Source organism: Trachinotus anak, unplaced genomic scaffold (assembly GCF_046630095.1).
Source record: "Trachinotus anak isolate AG129_WGS33_773 ecotype Australia unplaced genomic scaffold, CSIRO_AGI_Tana_v1 ptg000013l, whole genome shotgun sequence".
NCBI classification, from domain to species: Eukaryota; Metazoa; Chordata; class Actinopteri; order Carangiformes; family Carangidae; genus Trachinotus; species Trachinotus anak.
Genome location: NW_027273864.1, coordinates 29470554 through 29495186, shown reverse-complemented (window position 1 = coordinate 29495186; position 24633 = coordinate 29470554). Strand labels below are relative to the sequence as shown.

General features: G+C 43.2%; 1 protein-coding gene across 5 annotated transcripts in view; it reads left to right on the top strand.

Annotated features, from left to right (window-relative positions):
- The window catches only part of LOC139631255 (plasma membrane calcium-transporting ATPase 1-like), an 88087-nt gene extending 68427 nt beyond the window's left edge, over positions 1-19660 (top strand). For 3 of the 5 annotated variants that reach the window (XM_071495307.1, XM_071495308.1, XM_071495309.1), the window contains exons 17-21: positions 1505-1718; positions 1846-2057; positions 2195-2302; positions 3699-3881; positions 11377-19660. In XM_071495307.1, coding sequence (XP_071351408.1) covers positions 1505-1718; positions 1846-2057; positions 2195-2302; positions 3699-3881; positions 11377-11625 — 966 coding nt within the window. In that variant the 3' untranslated portion in view covers positions 11626-19660. Of the gene's footprint in view, positions 1-1504; positions 1719-1845; positions 2058-2194; positions 2303-3698; positions 3882-7790; positions 8002-11376 lie in introns of all 5 variants that reach the window. The other 2 variants (XM_071495311.1, XM_071495310.1) reach the window with 2 other exon arrangements.
- The last annotated feature ends 4973 nt before the right edge of the window (positions 19661-24633 follow it).

Genomic DNA, 24633 nt, shown 5'->3' with positions numbered 1-24633 from the left:
TTTGGTTTGATTGTTGAACCTGAACTGAAGCTTGTTTTCTGATCGGTTAAGTTTTGAGGCTTGCTGTTGTGTTTGCAGCATCTGTTCTCACGCTCTGTAAACATCTGTAAATCATCTGTAAACCTCTGTCATCATTTCCAGAGAAAAGAGAAAAAGCAAATGCTTTGTGACTTTGATGTGGCCGTGTTGGTGCTGTGAGGAGGCGAGGCGACCGTGTCACTTTTTTATGTTTCATAATGTGCCTCTAATTATGAAAGTGAACTCCTGACACAATAAAAAAAAAAAAAAAGTAACTTCCGACTTTGTATTAATTGAAAGGCTCACAGCTGGCAGGACAGATAACTTCCCCATCTACAGAGCGGAGAAGAGAAAGTAGGCTAAGATACAGCCTGAAACCATGGCAACACGTCACCATCATAATCCTGAAATATAACAGGGACTCAGCAGGTCTGTGGTCTCTGTGCTGTGTTTATGCTCACTGATCATTCAGGCCACTGAACCGATGGTACAGATCATTAGAGGATGGTAAACTGATTTATGTCCTTATTGTTTATACAGAGGATGGATCCAGGGGGTGGGTTTGCTTTCAGAAGCTGACGTCTGTGTGTTTGTGTGTAAATGTTTATCCTGCTTTTATGTGCATTGGAATCTGAAGAATAGACAATAAGTCTGGATATATAGGATGGCCCCCGCTCCAGAGAGTAAATGGAAACAAGAGGTCAGGATCAATAACTCTCAGTCTTTGGTGTAAATTCAGTAGCAAAGCAAGCGTAGCACAGACATTTCTATTATCTGTACAGGAGGAAAATACACAGTGTAACAGTGCTGTGTAGAGAGGTGATCTACGAACGCCTGTGAACACCTGTCTTACGTATAGACAAAGGGATCTAAGCCGACCTTGCACAGATATAAATTCTCCTGCCTGTACATACAACACACACACACACACATAACACAATAATGTTCACAGTCTCACACACAGAGAAGCTGGTTTTCTAATCACCTTCAAATCTATCAACAACAACAACATTAACAGGACTGAACAACATGTATTGATGCTAACGCACTAGCATGTGATGTGTGTAATACAACGGACAGGACAGCAGGAAACGTTCAGTTGAGTCCGGCAGTGACCAGTGAGTCAGGATTCACGTCCCTGCCCAGTCCACTCTGTTACACACACCAAGTACGGGAGGGATAAGGAGCCGGCCACATTTAGTTTGGCAGCAGAAACTTTCTCCTCTTCTGACCACTAGTTGTTAATTAGTCAGCAGCGCTCCTGTGATTGGTCGCTTACACGCCTGCACATGCTCAGTCTCTGCAACGAGTCAGACCTGAGGTGAACCCCTCAACAGGATCAGTCCGACGGTGAAAAAGGTTCAGACGGATCCTGACAACACGCTGCTGTTCTGCTGCAGATCAAAACAAAATGGAGATGTGTTTGTGGTTGTTGATGATCATTTCCTATAATTATTAACTCCTCCTCCTCCTCTTCCTCCTGCAGGATTCCCCCTTGAAGGCCGTCCAGATGCTGTGGGTGAACCTCATCATGGACACTCTGGCGTCTCTTGCTCTGGCCACCGAGCCGCCCACCGAGTCTCTGCTGCTGCGTAAACCTTACGGCCGCAACAAGCCACTCATCTCCAGGACCATGATGAAGAACATCCTGGGCCACGCCGTGTACCAGCTCGTCATCATCTTCACCCTCCTCTTCGCTGGTGGGTTAAGCAATTAACGACATTCCACACAAACCAGAATCTCCCCACTCAGTTACCTGTGTTTGTTCTGTTGTGTGAGTTTTTTTTAATTAGTTTTCTGTCTGTCTTCTCCTGCGTTGTTTCTCAGGTGAGACGTTTTTCGACATCGACAGCGGCCGCAACGCTCCCCTGCACTCGCCGCCATCCGAGCACTACACCATCGTGTTTAACGTGTTTGTCATGATGCAGCTCTTCAATGAAATCAACGCCAGGAAGATCCACGGAGAGAGGAACGTGTTCGAGGGCATCTACAGGAACCCCATCTTCTGCAGCGTCGTACTGGGGACCTTCGCCCTGCAGGTACCTCGTCATCATCATCATCATCATGAAGAAGAAGATGCATTAGTCTTAGAGACACAGGCAGTGCAGGATCGATTCATTGCTGGTGATAAGTGCTGAACATCAGCAGCTGACATGTCCTGTGTTTTCCTCCTCAGATCATCATCGTTCAGTTCGGAGGGAAGCCGTTCTCCTGCACGGCTCTGACCATCGACCAGTGGCTGTGGTGTGTGTTCATCGGTGTGGGAGAGCTGCTGTGGGGACAGGTGAGTCCAGAACCAGGTCCACAGGTGCATCTAGTCTCGTCTAACAGAACTGAACTGAACACATGGACAGAGCGCTGAGAATGAACAACGTGTTCTGAGGAGAGGATGAAGAGGTGGATACATGAGCTTTGTGGCAGCAAACTGTTGCCTGTCACACTTGCGCTGCTGCAGCGTTGCCATCACGACCATCGCCATGGTAATGAACTCAGCACATGAAAGCAGCGCGACTCCTGTTTACGAGCACCGAGCGAAAAACAAACCCAGCGTGTCAGTCCCTCTGCGGTTACACACACGCACACACACACACACACACACGCTTAGAGAGCACATTACATTATACTGGAAAAAAGTTCCGCTGTAAGACGCCTGGTGGGTTCAGTTGAAGGGCAGAGACAGAAACACACTGATCTCAGGTCTGTGAGTTAAGAGAGCGAGAGGAGGGAAAAGGGGACGGGAATATAAAGAACTGATGTGCAGCTGCAGCAGGAGGCTGGGTGTGTCTGTCTTCTGCCTTTTTAATTAAACAATGAACAAACAACAAGGCAAAAACAGTAGAATAATACATGTAACACAGTGTGATATAAATTCATTTCACCTTCACACCTGATGTCTGTGTGATTCTGCATCGTTTACACACAGAAATAATCAACATGTTTTCAGTGGCTTCAGAACAGCTCTAAGGAATGTTTGCTTGTTAATAGTAGAAGAAAAATAGAAACAGAAATTAAGTTCTGAAACTTCCAGAGTATTTCAGGAAAAACTTTCTTCATGATATGGATCACTGCTCCTAAAGGTGCATTTCAGAAATGTAATATTACACCTCTATAAAACTGAAAAATGACTGAGACAGCAGAGGGCAAGATATTCGGATTTTCAGGCCTTAGTTTGGCTCAAGGGCCAAAGCTCTGGATCCTACATTTATAAACAACCAACCAAAACAATGATATTATAAATTGTACAATGGGGTCCAAAACACTGAGACCACTTTCCAGCCCTGTCAGGAGACGTGCTCCTGTAACTGGTTGTAACTGGAGAATCATTAATCTGACAACAAGTTCATTCACAATAATTACACAGAAACGCACAAAATAATACACAACAGCAGCCAATGAGCCATGATGCATAGAAATACCCTGCATATGTCGCGATCAATCAGGTGTTATTGACAGATAAAGTCACCACCGCAGGTTCATACATTTAAAGTAACCAGTGGCAGGACAATTTTAATTATGCTATTCATTGATTAGAAATTTCTGTCATCATTTATTGGATCATTAGAAATGTTCAGTCAGTTTTTGTGACAGCCCACTAAACAAAAAAATTATCAATCAATATGTAGTTTGTAATTCGGACGCTGAGTGGTCCTTTAACCAATCGTGTTTTCTGTCACGCTCAGCTGATCTCGGCCATCCCAACCCACCACCTGAAGTTCCTGAAGGAGGCGGGACACGGCATCACGAAGGAGGAGATCCACGAGGAGGAGCTGACAGAGGGCGCCGACGAGATCGACCACGCCGAGATGGAGCTGAGGAGAGGCCAGATCCTCTGGTTCAGAGGTCTGAACCGCATCCAGACGCAGGTACGACGGCTTCGCCTCGCCATCACACTCGCCACTCGCACTCCGTCACATCTGACTTCACCACTAACTCCACTTTTTGTTTTAAGGTTTTTCTGATGTAAAGTTTACAAGATGGTGTTTGTGCAGATAGTAACATGACTCAAACGCCTGTTCTGTCAGAGATGCGGAAAACGTCAGTTGCCGTGGTAACACAGGAAGAAAACAGATGACAGACTTATTTTTAAAAAATGTTTGTTTTTGTCAGTTGTTTTGTGACTTGTTGTTTAAACAAACTAAAATCTAAATTCAGCTGCTCCTCGTCACCAAACATCCGCTGAATCAAAGTGAGGTGGAGAAACTGTGTCTCATCAAGACAATGAGGAAACACTTTTCCTTCAGTTTCCATGAGCTGCAGTTTTCATCAAATCTGATTCACACTGGAGTTAGCGGTGAGACGTGACTGAAGCTAATTAGCTCTGCCTAATTAGCTCTGGGCTCATTTGGGTTGAGATTTTATGAGACAAGTTTTTTTTTTTTTTTTTTGAGGAACAGGATACATCCACAGTCACACACAGAGCCAGAGGTCAAGAGAGAAAAAACACACACAGTCTTCATACATAGACACTAAGCAGCTGATGAAATGTCTCCACTGAAAAGTAGAGACTGATGTTGAAAACGTGACTCATCTGAAATGTGTTCTCAATCACAGATTACCACTGAAGTGTTGATTCATTTTGGTGAACAGTGATAATTTTGATATCACGTATTTAATATTATAGAAAACTTCTCCACTCTGACCTGAGGTCAGATGTCAAACTGAGCCCAATAACTTTATATATTTTACATATTTAAGATGAAGAGAAGTTCACTGCAGCAGCAGATGGGACAAACTCTGCCACTTTTTTTATTGGACTGACATTAAAACACATTGGAGGGTAAAACTGGAAATTTAACACACACACACACACACACACACACACACACTGTTGTCCACTTAATTTCACACTTTGCTGCTGTGCTCAGTACAGAACCACTTCATTTAAATACAGTGGAATACAGAGTTTCATCAGATCTTCGTCCCAGAGCAATGAGGAGTTAATATATGAAACAAACATAAATGTCATATTTCCATCAGGTTTTCTACCTGGTTTTCTTTTGTTTGAGCTTCGGCACCTTTTTAATGACATCATCTTCTTGCGCCCTCGTCTTCTGCAATGGTTTAATGAAACCTGACTGGAGAATTAGCGCCATCAACTGTTGAACTCAACAAACTCAATAAAATTATATATTAAAATTTACACTAAATTCAGATGGAAACCTGACGAGTGTTGGAGTTAAACAGCAGCAACAGTGACTCATCTCACAGTCCAGGACTTTGCTCTGTGTGTGTGTGTGTGTGTGTGTGTGTGTGTGTGTGCGCGCGCGCACCTGTGTGTTTGTACCTGTGTGTGTGTTTCCTTCCTCCTACAAGATAGATCAACACTCACTGAGCATTAGCATGTCCATAGGCAGTCCCATTCAGTCCCAATGGGCTTCATTAGCCGCGATGCTAACACCCACCTATAGTAACAGGAGCCAACGCTCTGCTTCCACACCTTCACACACACCCACACACACACACTCAGACTCACAGAGGTCAGGTGTCCTTCTCTCATCATCGGACCAACTTACTGTGGCCAGAGGCTGAAAACATCTGAGTTAATCAAAACTAACATCTTCGTCTCCTTCATCGTTCACACTTTTTCTGAAGAGCCTCAAAACAACAGAAATAATATCAGGATTTTTATGTGTTTTAATGTTGTTTCAAACGTTTCCTTCCCAGAAACAACCGACCTTTTTATGAATGAAGGTTTTTATGAACTTAACCTTACTTTACTAAATCTCTCGTTTCATCGAATAAACCAAACCTTGGAAACAGTGGTTGAGAAAAACACCTTTAACAGCTGGATGCTAAGACCTTAAAGAAATCAAACTTTAAACGTCTACAGTTCCATGAAAACATGATAAAGTCCATGTGCAGATTAAGATCATGTGATACGATCAAAAGCTTGAGGACAGCTGCTGAATGTGCCGACAGGTGCGTGCACGTTTTCAGGTGAGGTGGGGTAACGCTCTGCAGTGTAACCTGTGTGACGGTAACCTTCACCCGGTCTTCATGAAGCCGTGGAGCGACAGGAAGGAAGGAAGTGAAGCGAAGCTCTCATCCTCTTCAGGCTCCACCGTCAGACACGCTGTAGAGAAAAGAGGAGGCTCTCTCTTCTCTCTTCATGTCTGTGTATCTGTAATATCAGTCTGTCATCCTCCTGGGATGGGAGGATGAGGGGATGGAGGGGGAGGCAACGAAAGGCTGCAAGCTAATTAGGTTCTTATCTTTCCATGCTCCTCTTCCTGTCCTCCTCCTCTCTAATCCTGGTGGGCAGCGTTGTGCCGCTCAACGCCTCGACAGTCAAGCACAGTGGGGGAATAATTGGTACAAGCAGCACTCACTGCTGAAACTTTATCAGTCATTCCGAGTGACACATTTTCTCCTCTTTCTCCTGTCTCCACTCAGAGTGCTTCAGAAGCTCTTTATTCATTGTTGTTTCTTCTTTCATCCCCTCGTTCTATCACAGCTTCTAATGGAATTTCACATTATGTCTTTCACTAACTAAATGAGCTTCTCTCTCTCTCTTTCTCTCTTTGTGCATTTTCTCTCAAACTTAACTCCTCTTCTCCTCACTCCCAAACCTCTCCTCCACCCTGATCTCTCCATCATCCTCCTCTTGATTTTGATTTATCTCATTGGAAGATGGGATGAAAAAAAAAAAGATGAGTCTTTTTTTAGTAAATGGGTTAAAATGGGTCAAAAACAGTGCAATAGTCCTTGAAAGAAAGAAGAATCTCTGCCTTTATTTCATGTTTCTTCTTCTGCCACAAAAGCTAATGAAGTCATGTGACTTGTAAGAACTGGAGGGTGAAGATACAGATAAAGTACAGTTTGGTTCTTTTTTCTATTCTAATATTTTCTATATATATATATATATATATTATAATAAATCAGCCAAACTTTTCAAGTGTATTTTTAAAGATTTTATCTAAAGCCACAATTCAAGAAACAGGAAGTCTAAAATAAAATCTGGAAATGTGACCTCATCTCCACCTGGTACAATTGATTAAATCTCCCAGAACACATCTGGAGGTGCTGTGTCCCACGTTGTGATCAGATCATAACATGTATAAATAACAACCATACATTTTTGACACAATCCAGAATTAACTCCACTCAATTGGTTGAAGATCACGTAGCTCCGCCTCTGTTCTCTGAAGCTGCCAGTCAGAAAGCTGCAGACAAGCTCGTCCTCTGCATCAGGAGGCTCCAGCGACGGCTGCGATGCACTGAAGCGTTCAATGTCAACTTTCAGTTGTGCAAAGACACATTTAAGCGTTTGTACCTCAACTCAGAGGTTTAAACCTCTGAGCTGAGGTTTGACACCCAGCATATGTGACCAGTGAAGAAACAAACGCCTTGTTAAAGGTTTGGCTGATCATTTATGAAGGCAACAGTGTTCACGGCTGTTGTTTTTCTACATTACATCCAAACACCCGGCAGCTTCTTGATGTCATCGTTAATATCTTGTTATCTTGGATTCTGCTGTCGTCTTCCATGAACACTGGTCACTTCTCTAAGAAAACAGTAATTTCATCACATTCACCAGCTGCTGCACCTGGACCACCTCCTCTGTCCGTCCACTGTTTGTTGCACTTTAGACATGAAACATGACAAATGACCTTTAAAACCAGAAACAACTGTTACCTTCCAGCCTCTGTAAAACCTCCTCTAACCTCTCCAGAAGTTTCCTCCTTTCCTTCCTTCTTGTTTCCTCTTTTCTGTCCTGTCTCCTTGCTCTGTCTCTGCTCTCTAACGGTGTGTTGTGGCTGTCCTTCCTTCAGATGGATGTGGTCTATACCTTCCAGACGGGCCAGGCGGCGGTGCCAGGTGCCCTGCGCCGCCAGCCGTCCGTCGTCAGCCAGCACAATGACGCCACTGCCGCCAAAACTCTCTCTAGCCCCACCCACGTAGGACTTAGCTCCTCCGCCTCTCTCACCAACTCGGCCGGGGCTCCACTCCCTGCTGCTGCTGCTTCTTCCTCCACTGCAGGCAGTGAGTCGGTGACCGGAGGCCAGCTAACACCACGCTTCACCCGGCTGGACTCTGTCTCTTCTTCTCTGTTTGAACTGCATGAAACACTGAGCGCTGCATGACTCACACGAGCCAATCAGGCTGCTTCTGTCACCAGCAGGTGTCTGCACGTCCGCGACTAATCTGACATCTTCATGATGATCTTCACTGTTACATTAAGATGGAACTGATGTGAAGTGTAGGTAGCAATAGTAAAGTGGACGTGGTTAGCCTAGCTTAGCATGAGGGAGAGGGAATCTACCAGCTCTGCTAAAGCTCAGTAACCAACACGTCGTATCTTATTTGTTTAATTCATACACAGACAGAAATGACTGAGTCTTCTTTTATAAATGAATCTGTGTATTTCTGAGTGTGTGACGCACACTGGAGGAGGAAGAACATCTAAAAACTTGAACTTGCAGACAACCTGATCTGTTTCCATCTGTAACTCTGCTCCATGTTCTTCCTGCTTCACCTTCCTCTGCTGTAGCTTTTCCTCCATCTTAATATCTCTGTTTTGTTTTTATTTTTATTCTTGTCATCACTCCCCTCTCCGCCTGCTGCTGCTCCGCCTGCATGTTGTGGACATGCATCTATTAACCCTGATGTGACTTGCTGCCTGACGAGTCGCTGACAGATAACAACCGTTGGCACATGTGGCCAGTGAGAAGAGAAAGAAGCTGTGAAGCCTTCTTATTCGTGACAGAGAAAAAAAAAATCCCTGTCCTATTTTCTTTGTTGTGTTTTTTTTTTTCTCTCTTCCTCGGAGGCGAGAGCCTGAGCACCAAGATAATTTTATGGGTTAATCCTGAGCAGGGTTAAATCTGTCAGGCTCAGCAAGTCTCTCATGGTTTCACAGCCAAGAGCTTTTTAACTTGTGAGCTGTGTGTGTGTGTGTGTGTGTGTGTGTCTGTGACTGTTGCATGTATGCTCTAAGCTGCAGTGCTCAGCCTGCAGCTCTCTGTGGTTCAGTAATAGAGAGCTTTGAACTGCAAGGTTATTAATTAAAATGAAGAGTGTCTGCTGGTGCGTATAAATCAGTGTGATCAGCTGCAGCCTCTGTGGATTCATCACGGAGGCTGTGACTTTAGGCAGAGAGAAGAGAGCAGCTAGAGGACACAATGATTCTGGCTCTGAATGTGATTATAAATACTTAACAGCGTGCATGTGTTTGTTGTTTTTCCCAAGTGTGTGTGTGTGTTATTGTTTCCTGGGGCAGGGTATTGTTTGGAGGTTCAGTGCTCAGACCTAGTGTTTGCTGGGTGTTCATTGCATTGTGGGGACATGGCCCTCACTGTGATCTGGCTGTGAATATGAAAAACATGTTCTTTTCACTAACTTTGACTCACTTTGAGAAAGTGTGATCATGTTTTTCTATAAAATCCAGTTTTTATTTGACAACTAAATTTTCAAATGTTAAATGTTGTCTGAAGACAGGCAGCTTGTCAAGAACTTTGTCTACAGTCTGAAATGTCCACTAGGAGCTATCTGATCAAAGAGGAAGTAAACAAGATGTTAAATCTGATTTGGCAATGTTTGGTTCTCTTGATGGTTTTTGATATTCATTTCATTTGGTCCCAAAAAGCACTGAAGTTCAGTACTGAGTCCTGCTGTTTGCTGGGTGCTCGTTGCATTATTGGGACACAAACCCGATTGCACACTCACCTCATGAGGACATGTGTCCCCTCTTAGGACAGTACTGCCCATTCTTGCAACCTCCTGGACTCCTTAAAGATCCAGGTTCACAGCCTGTCCGTTGTTGTGGTGTTTACACAGATTTATTTACACATAAAAATTCCATTCGTTGCAGATTTTTTGGTGAATCATCAAAGACAGATCCCGTCCTGTCATGTAGAGGGCCCCTGTGTTCCTAAATAAAGTTGTGTTTAGTCAAATTACCACAAACTAATCAACACAGAGAGGACCTGAGGTCAGGTAGTGTCAGCAGAGGAGAACTGCTTGGTCTCACACAGGGAGGGAAGTGAGGCTTTCAACAGGAGCCCAGCACCAAATTCTTGCCCTGAGGCCTCATCAAAAATTAATCTGGCCCTGAAAACCTGAGTTTCAACAGCAATACCCAGACAATACTTCTTTGATATCTTACTTTAAGAAATATAAACCGATGTTCTTCCATTTCCTCTGTGAGGTAATCAAATGTTAAATGTTGTCTAAACAGCAGTGAACTTTGTCTGAATAAAATAAAGTGTAAAACTTAGGACAGAGGAGTCTGAGCTTTTATTTTAGTCTCTAACATGACCATGATGTGAAAAGCATTCTGGGTAATGTAGGAAATCACTAATGAATGGACAAGTATGGTTGAGGGGAAAGTGTTTAACCTGCAATTATTGCATTAAGACAAAGACTTGTTATTTTTCAGTTTTAGTTTGAAAGAAAAATAGAAGAAAAATAAAACAACTTTCTTCACATCCTAAAGCAGTTTGAGTCTGGTTGTGTTTTATTTGGGTTCTTATTTCCAGTGAAAGGAAATCTTTATACTATCATGTTCTAGACAATAGCGTGTTTACAACTTTGTGGAAACAGTTTGGGGAAGGCCCTTTCCTGTGTCAACATAACGTTTCTCCAAGCACAAAACCAGATCCATTAAGAAACGGTTTTACCAGTTTGTTGTGGAAGAACTTCACCAGCCCGCTCAGAGCTCCGTCCTCACCCCACCCAGCACCTCTGGGATGAACTGGAATGCCGACTGTGAGCCAGAGCGTATCACCCAGCATCAGTGTTGGACCTCACTGATTCTCCCGGGGCTGAATGGGAGCAAATCCCTGCAGCAGGTCCAAAGAGAAGGTCTGAGAATCAGATGTTCCTCCATCACATCTGGATGTAATGTACAGGAATCTTCCTACTTTTGGACCCAGTCTGTCAGTGTGGAATTTAAATATTAAAAATTGGGATTATAAATATAAAATGGGATTATAAAAGTCAATCATTGCACAGGACATAACTCCCACCAAGGATATAAACAGGTGTGTGTTTGTGTGTGTGAGAGAGAGAGAGAAGTGTACGTGTGTGTTATAGCTGTTGTGTTTCGATGCCGCCTGTTTGTGGATTTTTAGTTGCAGTTTATCTTCCTGCTCTGACTTCCTGCCTCCAGTATCACGTTGACCTTTATTTTGACCCTTTGTGTTGATGTGTTGTGAATTTTTTCTTTTCAGTTCTCCCACCATGTTCTCATCCAGCCTCTTTCACTCGTCAACATTGTGTTTGGTGGTTTTTGCTCCTGCCCGCCCAGACTCAGTCACACCAACCATCAAGTGTCCCATCAGCCCCTGCTGCCTGTCTGACCTCACTCTTTGATTAAAGGTGTCATCCGCTGATGTTTCTCTTCTCTCTCTGTTTCAGATTAAGGTGGTGAACGCGTTCCGTAGCTCCCTGTACGAGGGGCTGGAGAGCCCAGAGTCCCGTAGCTCCATCCACAGCTTCATGGCCCATCCCGAGTTCGTCCCCCTGTCCGAGGAGGAGGAGGCTCGGATCCCCCCCATCGAGGAGACTGGAGATGAGATCGAACCCCTCCCCAGTGCCTCTTCTGGGGCGAGGGGAGGAGGAGAGCCACCCGGCGTCTTCCCCCACAGCCGCGACTCATCCATCTGAGCTCCTCCTCCCTCCTGCTCCTCCTCCTCCTCCTCCTCATTGCTCTTCATCAGCATCCTGTGTCTCATTCCACCAACTGAACTGTCGCACTGAGGGGGGAAGTCATCTCTCTGCTCATCCCTTCACCCTGCACGCACACATGCTTCACATCGTCTTCACCCCCCTCAGATTATTCCTGCCACGTTGTGTTTTTCATACTGACTGTGGCGTTGTTCTGCCTGTAAGTTTGGAAGGCCTGTCCTTTGTCCATCTGTGTATATTTTTTACTTGATAATCCTTTTGAAAAGCTTTTAAACCATTTTGGGTTCGATCTTTGTGGGACTCGCAGCAGCATGTCTTGTTCTGTACTCGCTTCATTCCTGCGCAACCTTCTCGAAAACAGCACCGAACTTTTCAAAGAGTGCAGTGATTCTCGTGTACATACGCTTCCGCTCTTCTACACAGCTAACAGCCGGGTTTGGTGATCAGAAGATTTTTAGGCAAATGCAAAAATGTAACCTGTTTTTTTTTTTTTCTTCTTTTTTTTTTGTTTTTTTTTTAGATGTTGAGCATTTGTTTGTTTTTAAAACCTCTAACGAATGTTAATTGATAGTTGATTCAATCTCCTGAGAATGTCTTGTGAGTGTGACACTACAGTCTTCAAGGTTCAACTGTTAAAAAGATGTTCATCCCTTTATCGTGTCTGTATGTGTTGGTTTTTCTTTTTTAGCTGCTGTGTTGCATGTGGAAAGACAGAATGTTTACTACTCAAAAATATCGAACATGGCGGCGTCCAGAGCGGGCTCGCTTTCTGCTCAGTGGGAGTCTGACCTCATCTCATCCAGTCAGGGTCCTGGTTCTCTCAGAGCCCCCCCCCCAGTGCGTCCACAGTGTTGATAGGAAACAGCAGTGTGGCTCATGTTCACCCTCTAGCAGGATGCATGTTATGTTTCATTCGTGTTGAGTCGCATGATAACTTAGGAATGAGTATTTGGGATTCTGTTTAGAAACCATGCGTGTGTTAGTCTGCAGCAGCGTCTGCTCTGAGCTCCATGAACTTCCTGTCTATAGGTCTGAACATCGCGTTTCCACAACAGCACTGAAGCAGAATCATCAGCAAACATAGAGGAAACTGAAGCCCTGTTCTACTTGACAGCAGGGCAGTGGGTGTCTGCATACATGCACGTGTTCCACACATTGACGCACTTGTAAACAAGAACAATCTGCCTACTGGTCATGTGGTCCTGAATCTTGCAGATCACAGCTAAGAGACCTGCTCACATTTATCCATGCAGGTTTGCAGAGCTGGTCCTCATCTGTGCTCTGAGCGAGTTCAACAAACACACTGACAGACACTAACTCAAATACTAAAGGGATGAGGACAATCATTCGTTCTCCATCTGTCTCAAACACTAGTTTTTTTCCTCTTTCCCTCTTCGTCTCTGTAGCATCTCCCTCCTGAGAGGCTCTTGTCAGATAAGACCCGCCATCTTGAAGAAATGACACATTCCAAACTGTGACCTTGACATTGTGAGAGCACCACGCTAGCCACTGCCCCACCTGCAGATCACAGGCATGTTTTCGCAGACCAGAGGGACTGGATGTTAATCCCACATCCTTCAGGTTTGGACCTGAACAACACTGCCACAGGATGAGGTGTGTTCCCCCTGCAGCCTTATTTATTCAACTCTCCATCTCCACCACTCATCCAGGACAGGGTTGCAGCAGCCCCAACCCACCTTGTCTTCCCCCCCAGTAATGTCCTTCAGCCCTCCCTGTTCTCAAGTGTCTCCAGACCAGGTGTAATGTTTAGTCCCTGCTGTGTCGTCCGCCCCCACAAAGGAGCAGCAGCTCTTCCTGCATGTCCCAGCTCCTCACCCTGTCTGAGGCCGAGGTCAGATGCTCTGCAGAGGAAACTCATTTCAGCTGCTTGTATCTGCACTTTCATTCTTTGAGTTCCAGCCTATAGCTGAGGGTTTGAATGTAGATCGACTGGTGAAGCATAAGCTACATTTTCAGGTCAGTTCCTCTTCACCATCCTTACTCTTTAATTATGATTGATCTCCAAACCCAACGTTTTATCATATTTTTATATTATCTTCGAGTTTCACTACTTTTCCTCTCACCTCTGTACATTCTCCAGATGAGGATGAATTTTTTCACTCAAGCTTGAATACGTCGGAGCTTCAGAGGCCTTTGCTTCAGTTTGCAGCATCTGGAGCAAGGTCACATCTAGTCACATCTACCTGCGTCTGTCCGTTCCCTTTGTGTGTCGTCCCACCACCTCTAAAATTAGACTCATGCTGAGCCTGAATGTGCATTAGAACAGGAAGGACAACAGTATCACTGAGTCCGTTTTGTGTCAGTGCAGGAAGTTCAGTTCAACCGACAGGAAGTGAATGGATCTCTGAACAGGGTCTGGACTGTCTGTCTGTGTGTTTAAGACAAATCTTAGTACCACCTCTGATTTCTGTTTCCCTTGTTTTCTGAGGTTTAATGAGCAGAGACTAAATCAGCTGTCGGTTCCATCCCACAGCCAGCAGCGGAGGAGGTGTTCGGTCATCGCCACCCCCCTCCGCTCCGCTGTGTTTGATTGACAGACGTCAGTGTGTGGCGGCCACGCTGAGGTTTATGTAGAGTTAAATCCACTGCGTGTCCCTGCTGCCGCTCAGTACTCCCTGCCTGCTGTTGTCCACAGATTACTGTCTTAAAAGAAGAAGGAATCATCCTCCAATCAGAAGCAGCAATGTGTCTAATCCCCTCTCTTAGTCTGACTAGCAGCCATCAACCGATCTACGATCTAGGACACGTTATTGAAGTAATGTGCTACTACTGCCATATTTCCAACTTTTTGTCATGACTAGGTTCTTCCTCTCCCCTCTGATGAGCTTTTTCTATGTAACTCAGAGCCATATTTTATAGGTTGTCTGTATTGTTTTTTATCTCATTGTTATTGAGGTTTCCTTTGGACTTTCTCACCCCTGACCCCTTCAACCCACCTCCTCTCCCCCTCCTCCCCCGGCCCTTTACTCCAAACATGACCAAAAAGCAAGGAGAAAATCTTCAGTCGTCACTGCCGAACCAAGTTTAAAGGACCTCTACAATGTTTACATGAAAAGCGAGTGGGTGGCAGTTCGCCTGCGCTTCTCTCATCCGACCACTTCCCTTTCATTCCCTTGCTTTCCTGAATCTTAGAGTTACTATTTAACTAAATGGGGAATCTTTCTTGCATGGTTTTCATATAAAATTCAATGTTTTGCTCATTTTTTTACAATTCTTCTGTATTTTTATATTAAGTACTTTTTAATATTTTGGAGATATATGAATATATATGTATAGGCTGAAGAGTTTGGTGACAGTACAGTACATGAATGAGATGAATCTACCGTGGACTCTGTCTTTTTACAGCTCTCTAAATATTTATGCCACGTGTGTCGTCTTGGTCACCTGATGTTAGGGCTCAGAAACCTGCAGTGACTTGTTTACTTCCTGTTGGCCGTTCAATTGGAATCTCAACAATCTAGTCTCATCAGCCCCCTTTTACATGAGTATATTCACTTTATCTACGATGTTGTGACGCACTACACGCTATGTGATTTCGCAGTTATCCAACTCCACTAGAGTAAAGCAGATGCAACGTGACTACAGCTAACTGTATCAAACATTAAATGGGAGTGTATAATTATTTATCCAACCTCTGGGTTTCTTTGTTTCTGTACTTTAAAGCTACTACAACTGATTTCTCTGACTGAGTGGCTTGATGCTGTTTACCAACTGGCTGTTGTTGGAGCTGACGACTTTTAAGAGAATCAAAGCTGTGTCCCATTTCAGGCTCCGCCTCCTGTCCCACGGAGGCGTGTCCTCACCTCAGACAGATCAAACCTGAGAAATTGAGCTGACGAGCGAAGCGGAGCCTCAGCACACGCTCGTAGCTCCTGTGCTACCTGCTCCACGGTGTCTTATACAGGTGGAGACAGACAAGGAATGTAGGGAGACAGTTCACCTGGCCAGGGGTCAACCTGGGGACTCACCTTTAAGATCATGTGAACCTTAGCCATTCAGCTACCAGTTCACCCCGAAGGATAAAATCATATTAATACCACTGGTCGTCTGTGGTCCTCGACTCAAAAGGGTCTCAGAGACAGTGAGACCCAGTCTGACGGGGTCCGGGGTCAGATCTTGGTTGTTGTTGCTAATTGGTTCCTCTGTTTATTTATTCGGTGTAATTTCAGCATCTAAAGATGTGATTTAATAACTGTGACCAGCAGCTGTGATAAGTTTACAGATTTTAGCGGTGCCTCACAAAATCATGGCGAGGTTCAGATCCGGTTGTGATTTTAAAGGTGTTTTCATGAAGTAATTTCATTGTGACAGATTGTAGTGAACTGTTGCTGAACATGTTTGCATACTGGAGGTTGAGGGGGGTCCGGGGGGTCTAATGTTGACTAGGGCCCTAGAAATGCTCAGGCCGGCGCTGGATCCCAGTTTGTGTCATACAGTTCAGGCTAAAGAAGGAAAAGACGCCACAGTTCTCAGCTTCACCCCTGAGTTTTAATTTGGTCCTGAAATCTGGACGCTGAAGGGGGCGGGGCCTGTGGGCGGGGCCTGTGGGCGGGACACAGCTGCAGCTGTAGATGTCATCACCTTTTTTTTTTTTTTTTTTTTTAACGACTGACAGCTTCAGAGACATTTCATCCCACGACGAGAGCAGGACTGGAAAAGTGCTGGTGACATCACTTCCTCTTCCTGCGTGTGTCCTTTGGCTGTAAACGAGACACACCTTCCAAACGATGACGCGTTTCCTCTTTGTTTTGTTCCACTGCTGAATCTGACAGAACGCCTGTGCTCCTGCCGTCAGTACCATGTAAATATTGTCATATAAGTGAACGAAGTGTAACCACTGTCTGTGTCCTGAGGGGACAGGAAGTGGGAGAGGGGGCAATCAGCCAATCATCACCCAGTGAAGGTTTAAGAGTGTTCTGCCAAAGTCCTTTTCTCTGTTCTTTACTTCTTCTGCACAAGTTTGTTTAGCCAGTTCACAGTCACATGACCCTCCCCACCCCCACCCCCACCCCTTCCCCCACCTGGATAAGATTGTCCCTCTGCTCTTGCCGTGGCCTCAGTGTGGCTGTGGCGGTCGTCTGTTGGACTGGTTGGACTGGTTGCCCTCACGTCTCATGCCCGGTGCACAGCCCCGCCATGAGAGACGCTCCAGACCTGTTTGTGCTTCTGGTTTCAGCCACGTCACAAATAAAAAAACAGTCGAGGACGAGACTCAGCATCGGACTGAAAATCTTCACCTGGTTTAAGTTTCCTGAAGGTTGATTTTTTTCTGGAGAATCTCAGATCTCAGTTTGCCACAGTTTTCCATTAGGACTTCAGTGTGGAGAAGGAACTCGCTTCTTATCCAGTCATTGTTGCATCCTGACTGCGTTGCTTCCTCCGCAAAGCGCCGCCTCTCAGAACAGCTTCCTGTAGTTGGATATTAGAGGAAATCTTTGGAGAACCTTCACATCCACTTCAAAATTCACAAATAAAAAAAAGGTTCAAACGAACTGGAATATTACAGATGGAAAAGTCATAACCACTCAACATATATATCTATATATTTATATAATGTATCTATACATTTATATCAAGTAGTAGTATATATATGTTATATATATATACATATATTGGATATAAATACATAGATATATATATATATGGGTTCTCAGTTGAACTTCATTGCAAAAAAGACTGAAAAAGATTTGTTTTCTGTAATTACTATGATACACAGTAATAGGCGTTGGTGTTATTTTTGTATAAACATAATATCATCTATGTGGCATGCATGACATATATACAAATTGGTGGTTTCAAGCAATATGTCCAACCTGGTGCGATTGGTTCCGTCGTGTTCTGTGTAGCCTAAAGCCACTTGAAAAGAGATATAAAAAAAAAGAGTAACTGCATTTGGATAAAACTAGCTGTTCAGTATATGTGTTCAATGTTCTGTGTTCTGCATGTTTTAGTATGGAATGAAACATCCCCAAATGTTGACGTGTTTCCAAATGAATCTCATACACGCCCCAGACACACACAACATAACGCAGACAGACACGCACACATGTATTTGCACTGTGAGGTGAAACACACTGAGGAAATTAAAACTGTGTGACTTCAGACGGACGATGATGAAAGATGAAGATTCTTCTTTTTGTTTCCATCATCTCACTCAGCCACAAACAAAATAGCGAACAGATGTGTCTGCTCATCCACCTCCCCAATGTGTCATCCCCCCGTCCCACCACACACACACACACAAACACACACTCAGATTTACAGATTTACAGATTTACATCAGTGCAGTGAGAGGAGGAGGGAGACGATGACAGTGAACAGGCCTGAGACATGCAGCATGTGGCTCAGGTAGCTTCTGCTCTGCAGGTGTCGTTACCTCAGCCCCCCACTGATCCGTGATCCTCCTGCTTCGCTCCCCAGGTCGGGGAGAAGGACGAGGATGATGGCGTCTGTTGCTCACCTGTAAAACGTCTGTGTCGATGTTAGAGCCCGACCGATACATCAGCCGATTCATCTCCTCACAGATGCATCAGTATCGACCAATTTCTTCTGATCTCACTGACAAGTTCATTTATCAACTGTAAAATGGAACAAAGGATTATTTTTTAATTGATCTTATTATTTTTGATTGATCAATGTATCATTTTGTCCATGTGTTCAGATTCCTCCGTCAGTAAATCACATCTGAGAGGCAGAGATCAGATGGTTTGACCCAATACTTGATCAACATTAAACTAAATCACTATTTTAAATGTCCTGCTCCTCGTTGGTCAGAGCTCTGTGATTGGTTTGATATTTTGCGTCAGTGTCAGTCGGGCTCCAGTCAGCGTCAGTGTCAGTCTGCTGGTTTGTTGTGATGACCTCTGCTCCCGAGTCTTTGTGCTGAGCTAAAGCTCCGGAGACGACGGAAAACAAGAGGATTTCATAAAATGTCAGAGTCCATGTTTAAGTCCTCGTCAACAAACACAACAGGAAGAAAGACGAGTGCTAATCCTCCAGATTGTATGTTTTACACACCTGCTCAGACTGTTTTTTATCAGGCCACCGTCACTAAATGTTGACGTCTACGTTTTACACTGATGTGGAGATGAGTGTTAAAGGTTGAGATGAACTGAGCTCATTGAAATCTCTCTTTCATTATGTGAATTTCTCCTTTTTTTTTTTTTTTTTTACTAATTTGGTTCATGTTGATCATTGTTGTGTATTTTCTGTAGATGTTCCCCAACATGAAGATCTAAACGCTGCCACCAATTCAGTTCCTGCAGGACATAGACTAAAACCTTTACTTATATGAATAATCACATTTACAAACTGTAGCTGGTGTGAGTCTAAAAGGATTCAGTCACTGTGCAACGCCAGTGTCGTATCAGAATCACCATAATGACCAGTTTCCGACTTCATGTAAACATCCAGGTCAAGATGACTCTGATTCACATCACTTGGCAACAGATTTTATGGGAACGTGACAGAGAAAATAAACAAACACGGACACATCATGTTTATCTTTGAGGTAATTGAAGCTGAAGTCGTGTTTCGATGCTGTGTTGTTAATGTGCAGGAGTCTCATCCTGGCGCAGGCTGAAACAGCTCCACATGATGAAACCTAATGACTCATGATCCTCTAACTTTTCCTTTAGCTCCACCAAGAGTTCATTCACATTTTGGGTTTCGAGTGAAATGACTCAACAACACACACTCGTGTCTTTGAGGATCCACACAACATCATCAGGTCCAGATTTAAATTCACCCACTATTTTGGTTTATAATCAAATATCTGCAGAAGAACATTCCCATCAGCCCCAGCTCACTGCGTGTTCAGGGCGTGTCAGTGAGCCATGGATAGCATCTTAGCTTGTTGAAAGCTCAGCTCGTTGCTGACGCAGGATGTGACCTCAGTGTCTCCGGCTGTACCTTCGCTCCTGTCTGGCAGATTGTGAGCCTCAGCAGTGATTTGTCTGTGAGCCAAAATAAAAACTTCCTGTGCTTCCCTGTATGTGTGTGTTGGTTTGTGTGTGTTGGTGATTCCTCAGTGTGTGTGTGTCACCTCCTCCTCCTCGCTCGCTCTCATCCCGCCTGTCTCTTCTAACATCCTCCTCCTGTTTGCTTCGATCTATGCAACAGAATCCTCCAGTCCGGCTCCAGTGGTTCATTTGGTTTCTCGCTCTCTCTCCCTCACACTCTCACTCTGTCTGCTCGTCTCCGTCTCTACCTGCTTTTTATTTTTCAGTTCTTTCCACAAACAGAACCACGACACCTGTACATCGATGTATGTGTGTGTGCACGTGCGCACACACATGTTGTTTTCTTTACTCTTTTGTAAGATATGATCCTGTGGAATGCCTTGGTCTTAGTGTCATGTCGTTTGAACTTAAGCTGAACAAAAGATGATAATCAAGCAACTGAGTAAAAGTTGTTACTTAAGTATATATATAATATATATAAATATATATAAATATATACAAATCTATATACATAAAATAAAGCCATTGGAATTTGAAATAAATCTGTGTCAATTTGTGATTCTTGAAAAAGATTCTTTTCATACAGATTTTTAAATTAATTTACAATTTAAATTAATTCTCATGACGTTTTGATGTTGGATCTAAACTGTGTCACACTGATGAGAAAAATAAACTCTCAGCTCAATAAATGTGATTAAATGTATTGTTGCACTTTAAACTGAAAATTACAGAAATCTAGGTGATTTTATGGTTTAAAAAAAACAACCTATCATTTCTAGTGTTTGGTTTTGTTGTTGTTTTGTGGTTGTTTTTGTTTGTATGCCTCTGCCCAGCGACAGCCAGGTCCGGAGAAACATCATGTTTTCATGTCTGTTTGTCCCGTTCTCGTGAACACGATATCTCAGTGACACCTTGAGGGAATTTCTTCAGATTTAATAGAAACATTCACTTGGACTCAAAGATGAACTGATTAGAGCTTGGTGGTCAGAGGTCAAAGGTCAAAGGTCACTGTGACTTCACAAAACACTTTTTAGCCATAACTCAAGATTTCACACAGCATGAATTATGACTAATTTCACACAGATGGTCGATATTTACATGACCCTGGATAAACAGGGACGTGATCTGATATGAGTCCGAGTGGTGGAGGGATATGGCCACAAAATTAAAAAAAAAAACTAGATTTTTCAAATATAAATAAATAAAATATAAACAAACGTAACTGGTAAGAAAACACCTTAAATGTCTTTATTTTGCAATAACATGTTCAACATATTCATCCAAAATACTTCTCGTCTCAGAACAGATCCAGAAACTGACCTTTGAAAAGCAGTGAAAACATGAACCTGAAAAATGTGTTTTCCTACAGTGGATAAAAATGGATTTTCAATTGTCGCTTTGTTTTTCTCCACATATATTAAAACACATGGAAACTCTAAACCATCCCACTGATGACACAGGTAACACATCCCTTCACAATAAAGCTCTGTCCTGAATGAGGAAACTGAATATGTTTTATTGCATTCAGCACAAGAATAACAAGGAGGAAAAACTGAATGACCCCTCAGATCTGAAGAGACTCAAATTTTCTCTCTCAATTGAAAAAACTAAACAAAAAAACCCTTCATTCATCAGAAGTAAAGACAGAGTCATAAAAAACCCTTTTCTCTGACCTGCAGGCTGGTTTCATGCAGGACGCTCTGACCCTCCAGGGATCTTGTTCTGATCTTATTTTATTTTCACAGAGTGGGAGTATACGGTGGATATAGTTACCATAGCGACCCAGCCGACCATTCATGTTGATAACGTGCAATAACGAGCGATGATATTCATGGAAACAGACCTGAGATCTGCAGAAACACAGTGAGACCCTCCCAACCTTGACTGGACTGAATGAACCCGACCAGACTCAGGTCTCTGCAGTGAAGGGCCCTCGTCTACGCTTCACCCAGGACACAGAGGAAGTTCACAGCAACATAAACAGATAAACTGAGGAGAACTGGACAGTTCACGGGGGAAGAAGAAACAACAGCAAAATGCAGAAATATCAAAAATATGTAGATACTGTATTTCCTCAAACAGAAACTAACAGGCCTGTGTTTGGGGCAGGGTTGTGTAGGAACAGAGCTGATTTCTGATTCCCTCTGTTTGATGTTGGTGTAATTGGTCATTTTTTATTAAAATCCACTTCAGTGGACAGAAACCCTATATTTCTTAACAGGGCTTTTATTGTGAAACTTTTGCAGGCATACCAGATGCAGCAAAAGTAAAGTGGAGCAGAATATATGAATCAAATTCTTTAGATGAGTAATCCAGTACAACAAAGTGCTGAAAAGAGCAAGATTACATTGTTGAATTTATCAAAAGCAGTAGAAATGTACATCATAGGCTGGCAGGCACATTTCAGGGGCAGGAGCCATGGGTTGATCCACCCCTGCCCAGCCTTCAGCCACACCCCTGACCTGACTTTTAATGACTCCTGATTGTTATTTGAGGAAATGTGGTACTTTACTCCATGATTATGGAATGCTATTTTAATCAATATTAAATAAATAAATAAATAATAAATACATAAGCGGATAAATACAGCTATCAAATAAATCCTGAAATCAATAAATTCTTTGTAATAAATGTAGAAATATATAAATAAATGTAACTATAAATCTAAAAATAATTCAATAAATAAATAAATACCTTAAGTGAATGAATAAATTTTGTAGCCGGGTTCAGTTCAGTTATATATTTATAATTACATTTATTTACACATTTCTACATGTATGACCTAATTTATTTATTTTAGGATTTATTTCATATCTGTATTTATTTATTTATTTGATATTGATTAAAATTACATTCCATACATGACAAAGTACCGTATGTTTAATTCCACTCACCTGACTGACATGACATGAAAATACAGTATCTGATATTCCTGCTCTCCAGAGGATGAACCCTCCAGGTTTGAATGAGCCTGGTCTTTTCTCCAGCGCCACCCTCAGCACAAGATCAGGCTGGAAGAATAAATAAATGCTCAAGCTGTTTGTTCACCCTCTGTGATAAGCTCTGCAGCCTCCGGGGGTCGCTGTCCTGACTCCCTGTGTGTCGCCTGCAGCTCCGGTGATGGGGACCCAGGACTTCCTGTCTGAGCTGCTCGGTGCAGCACTGCCGCCATGTGGCCCCCGGCCGCCTCACACCTCCTGCTGCAGAGACACAGGCTGCAGGAGGCTCTGCTGCACACAGAAACCAACAGATATGCACTTGATTCACAGTAAAACAGATGTTATTGATCTTTCAGAGCGAAGTCTGTGCTCTTTAAAATCATTTGAGGAGCACAAGTTCCTGATTTCAGGATAATGATCATGTGAATTTGCTGAATTCCCACCGTGTTCCTTGAAGAATGATTCTGCTCTGTTATCGATCAGTCTCTGGTTCAAGCTCTCTGCAGGTAACTGTCAGCGTCAGTGAGACGTCCTGTCCCCAGCATGGACCTTTTCTCACAGCAGAGATTTTCACAAGCACAGATGTTACTCACAGTGTTTATCTGTTTATTTATTTCATTTGAAAGGGAGCAAACACTTTATTTAAGAATGTTACTGTTTGATTTGCTGAACCAGAATTAGATTGGAGCAAATTTTCATCATGAGCACAGTGACAGAACAAGCTAGACAACACACACACACACACACACACACACACGTCGGCAACATTAACAATGGCTCTGTTCTATGTAAACCATGACAGTGTTGAGAGACCACCACCCTGAATTCATCATCATCATCATCTTTAGTTTTATCTTCTACATCTGTCACTTTCCGGCTGTGACAGGTCAAAATTTTACTCATTTTACAAAATGTGATTTCAAAGAAAAATGTGTAATATCAGTTTTGTGAAAAGTTAATTTTGTGTGTGTGAAATTCTCCAGTAGCAAGTTACATATGGAAAAAAATCAAATACATGTTTAGCACATACAGTTCATAGGGACGACATGAAGGGAAAGAACAACCGGAGAACAAACTGCAGCAGGAAAGAAATTACAATTAAAAAATATGTGGAAAGAACTGAAAAATAAAAATCTGATACTTTTACAATAAGAAATCAAATAATAAGTTCAGACAAGTGATTGCAAGAAGAAAAATCTAATTGAAAGCAGCTTTATTTTGTGTTGTGTCCCCTGATCAACATACAGAAAAGTGTTGTAACATCCCAACAAATTTAAACACTGAACTGAAACTACACAACTCCGGATTAAACATAGTGCTTCCGCTGATGTGTTATTGATTATAATTTGATCAGTCATTATAAACACAAGATTAACGACTCTGAACTTCACACACTTTCCTCTGCAGCTCTCAGAGAATCTCAAGGTGTAAAATTTTTGCTTTTTTTTCTTGGGTTTGTGTGGAGATGTTAAAGTGAAAGAATGTTATTTATCCCTCAGTAGCAGTTTAATAAATACAGGCCCTGATTTCTTCTGTAAAACACAACTTGAATATTGGTTCTCGAATGTGACAGAGACCGAACCAGACTCAGATCATCGTCTCTGCTTCCTGCTGTGAGAATCATTTACCTCCATCTGCTGATCCGTCGCTCCTCCTCCTCCTCCTCCTCCTCCTCCTCCTCTTCTTCTTCTTCTTTTCTTTCTTCTCTGTCCATCTCCATTCTCTTTGAATTTCTTCACACCACCATCATTTGCTCCTTAATGAATTAAATCACTTCTCCTCACTTCATCTCTCTGCCCACGAGCCTCTGACGGCGGCCTGCATTTCTCACTGAGGGAAACTCATCCTGGAAGGTGTTGTCAAGACAACTGCGTTTCTAACGGTAACTGTGTTGGCACCGCAGCAACTAGGGGACTCCAGTTTATTTGGGTTCATTAGTGTTGGGGGGTGGTGGATGCTGTAATGTCAAGAAGCTGGAGAAGAGCTCCAGGCAACAGGATTCTTCAGACTGAGCGTGTTCAGGAAAGTTTAGCCCTGAGCTGACGGAGAGTTTGCTGACGTGCACT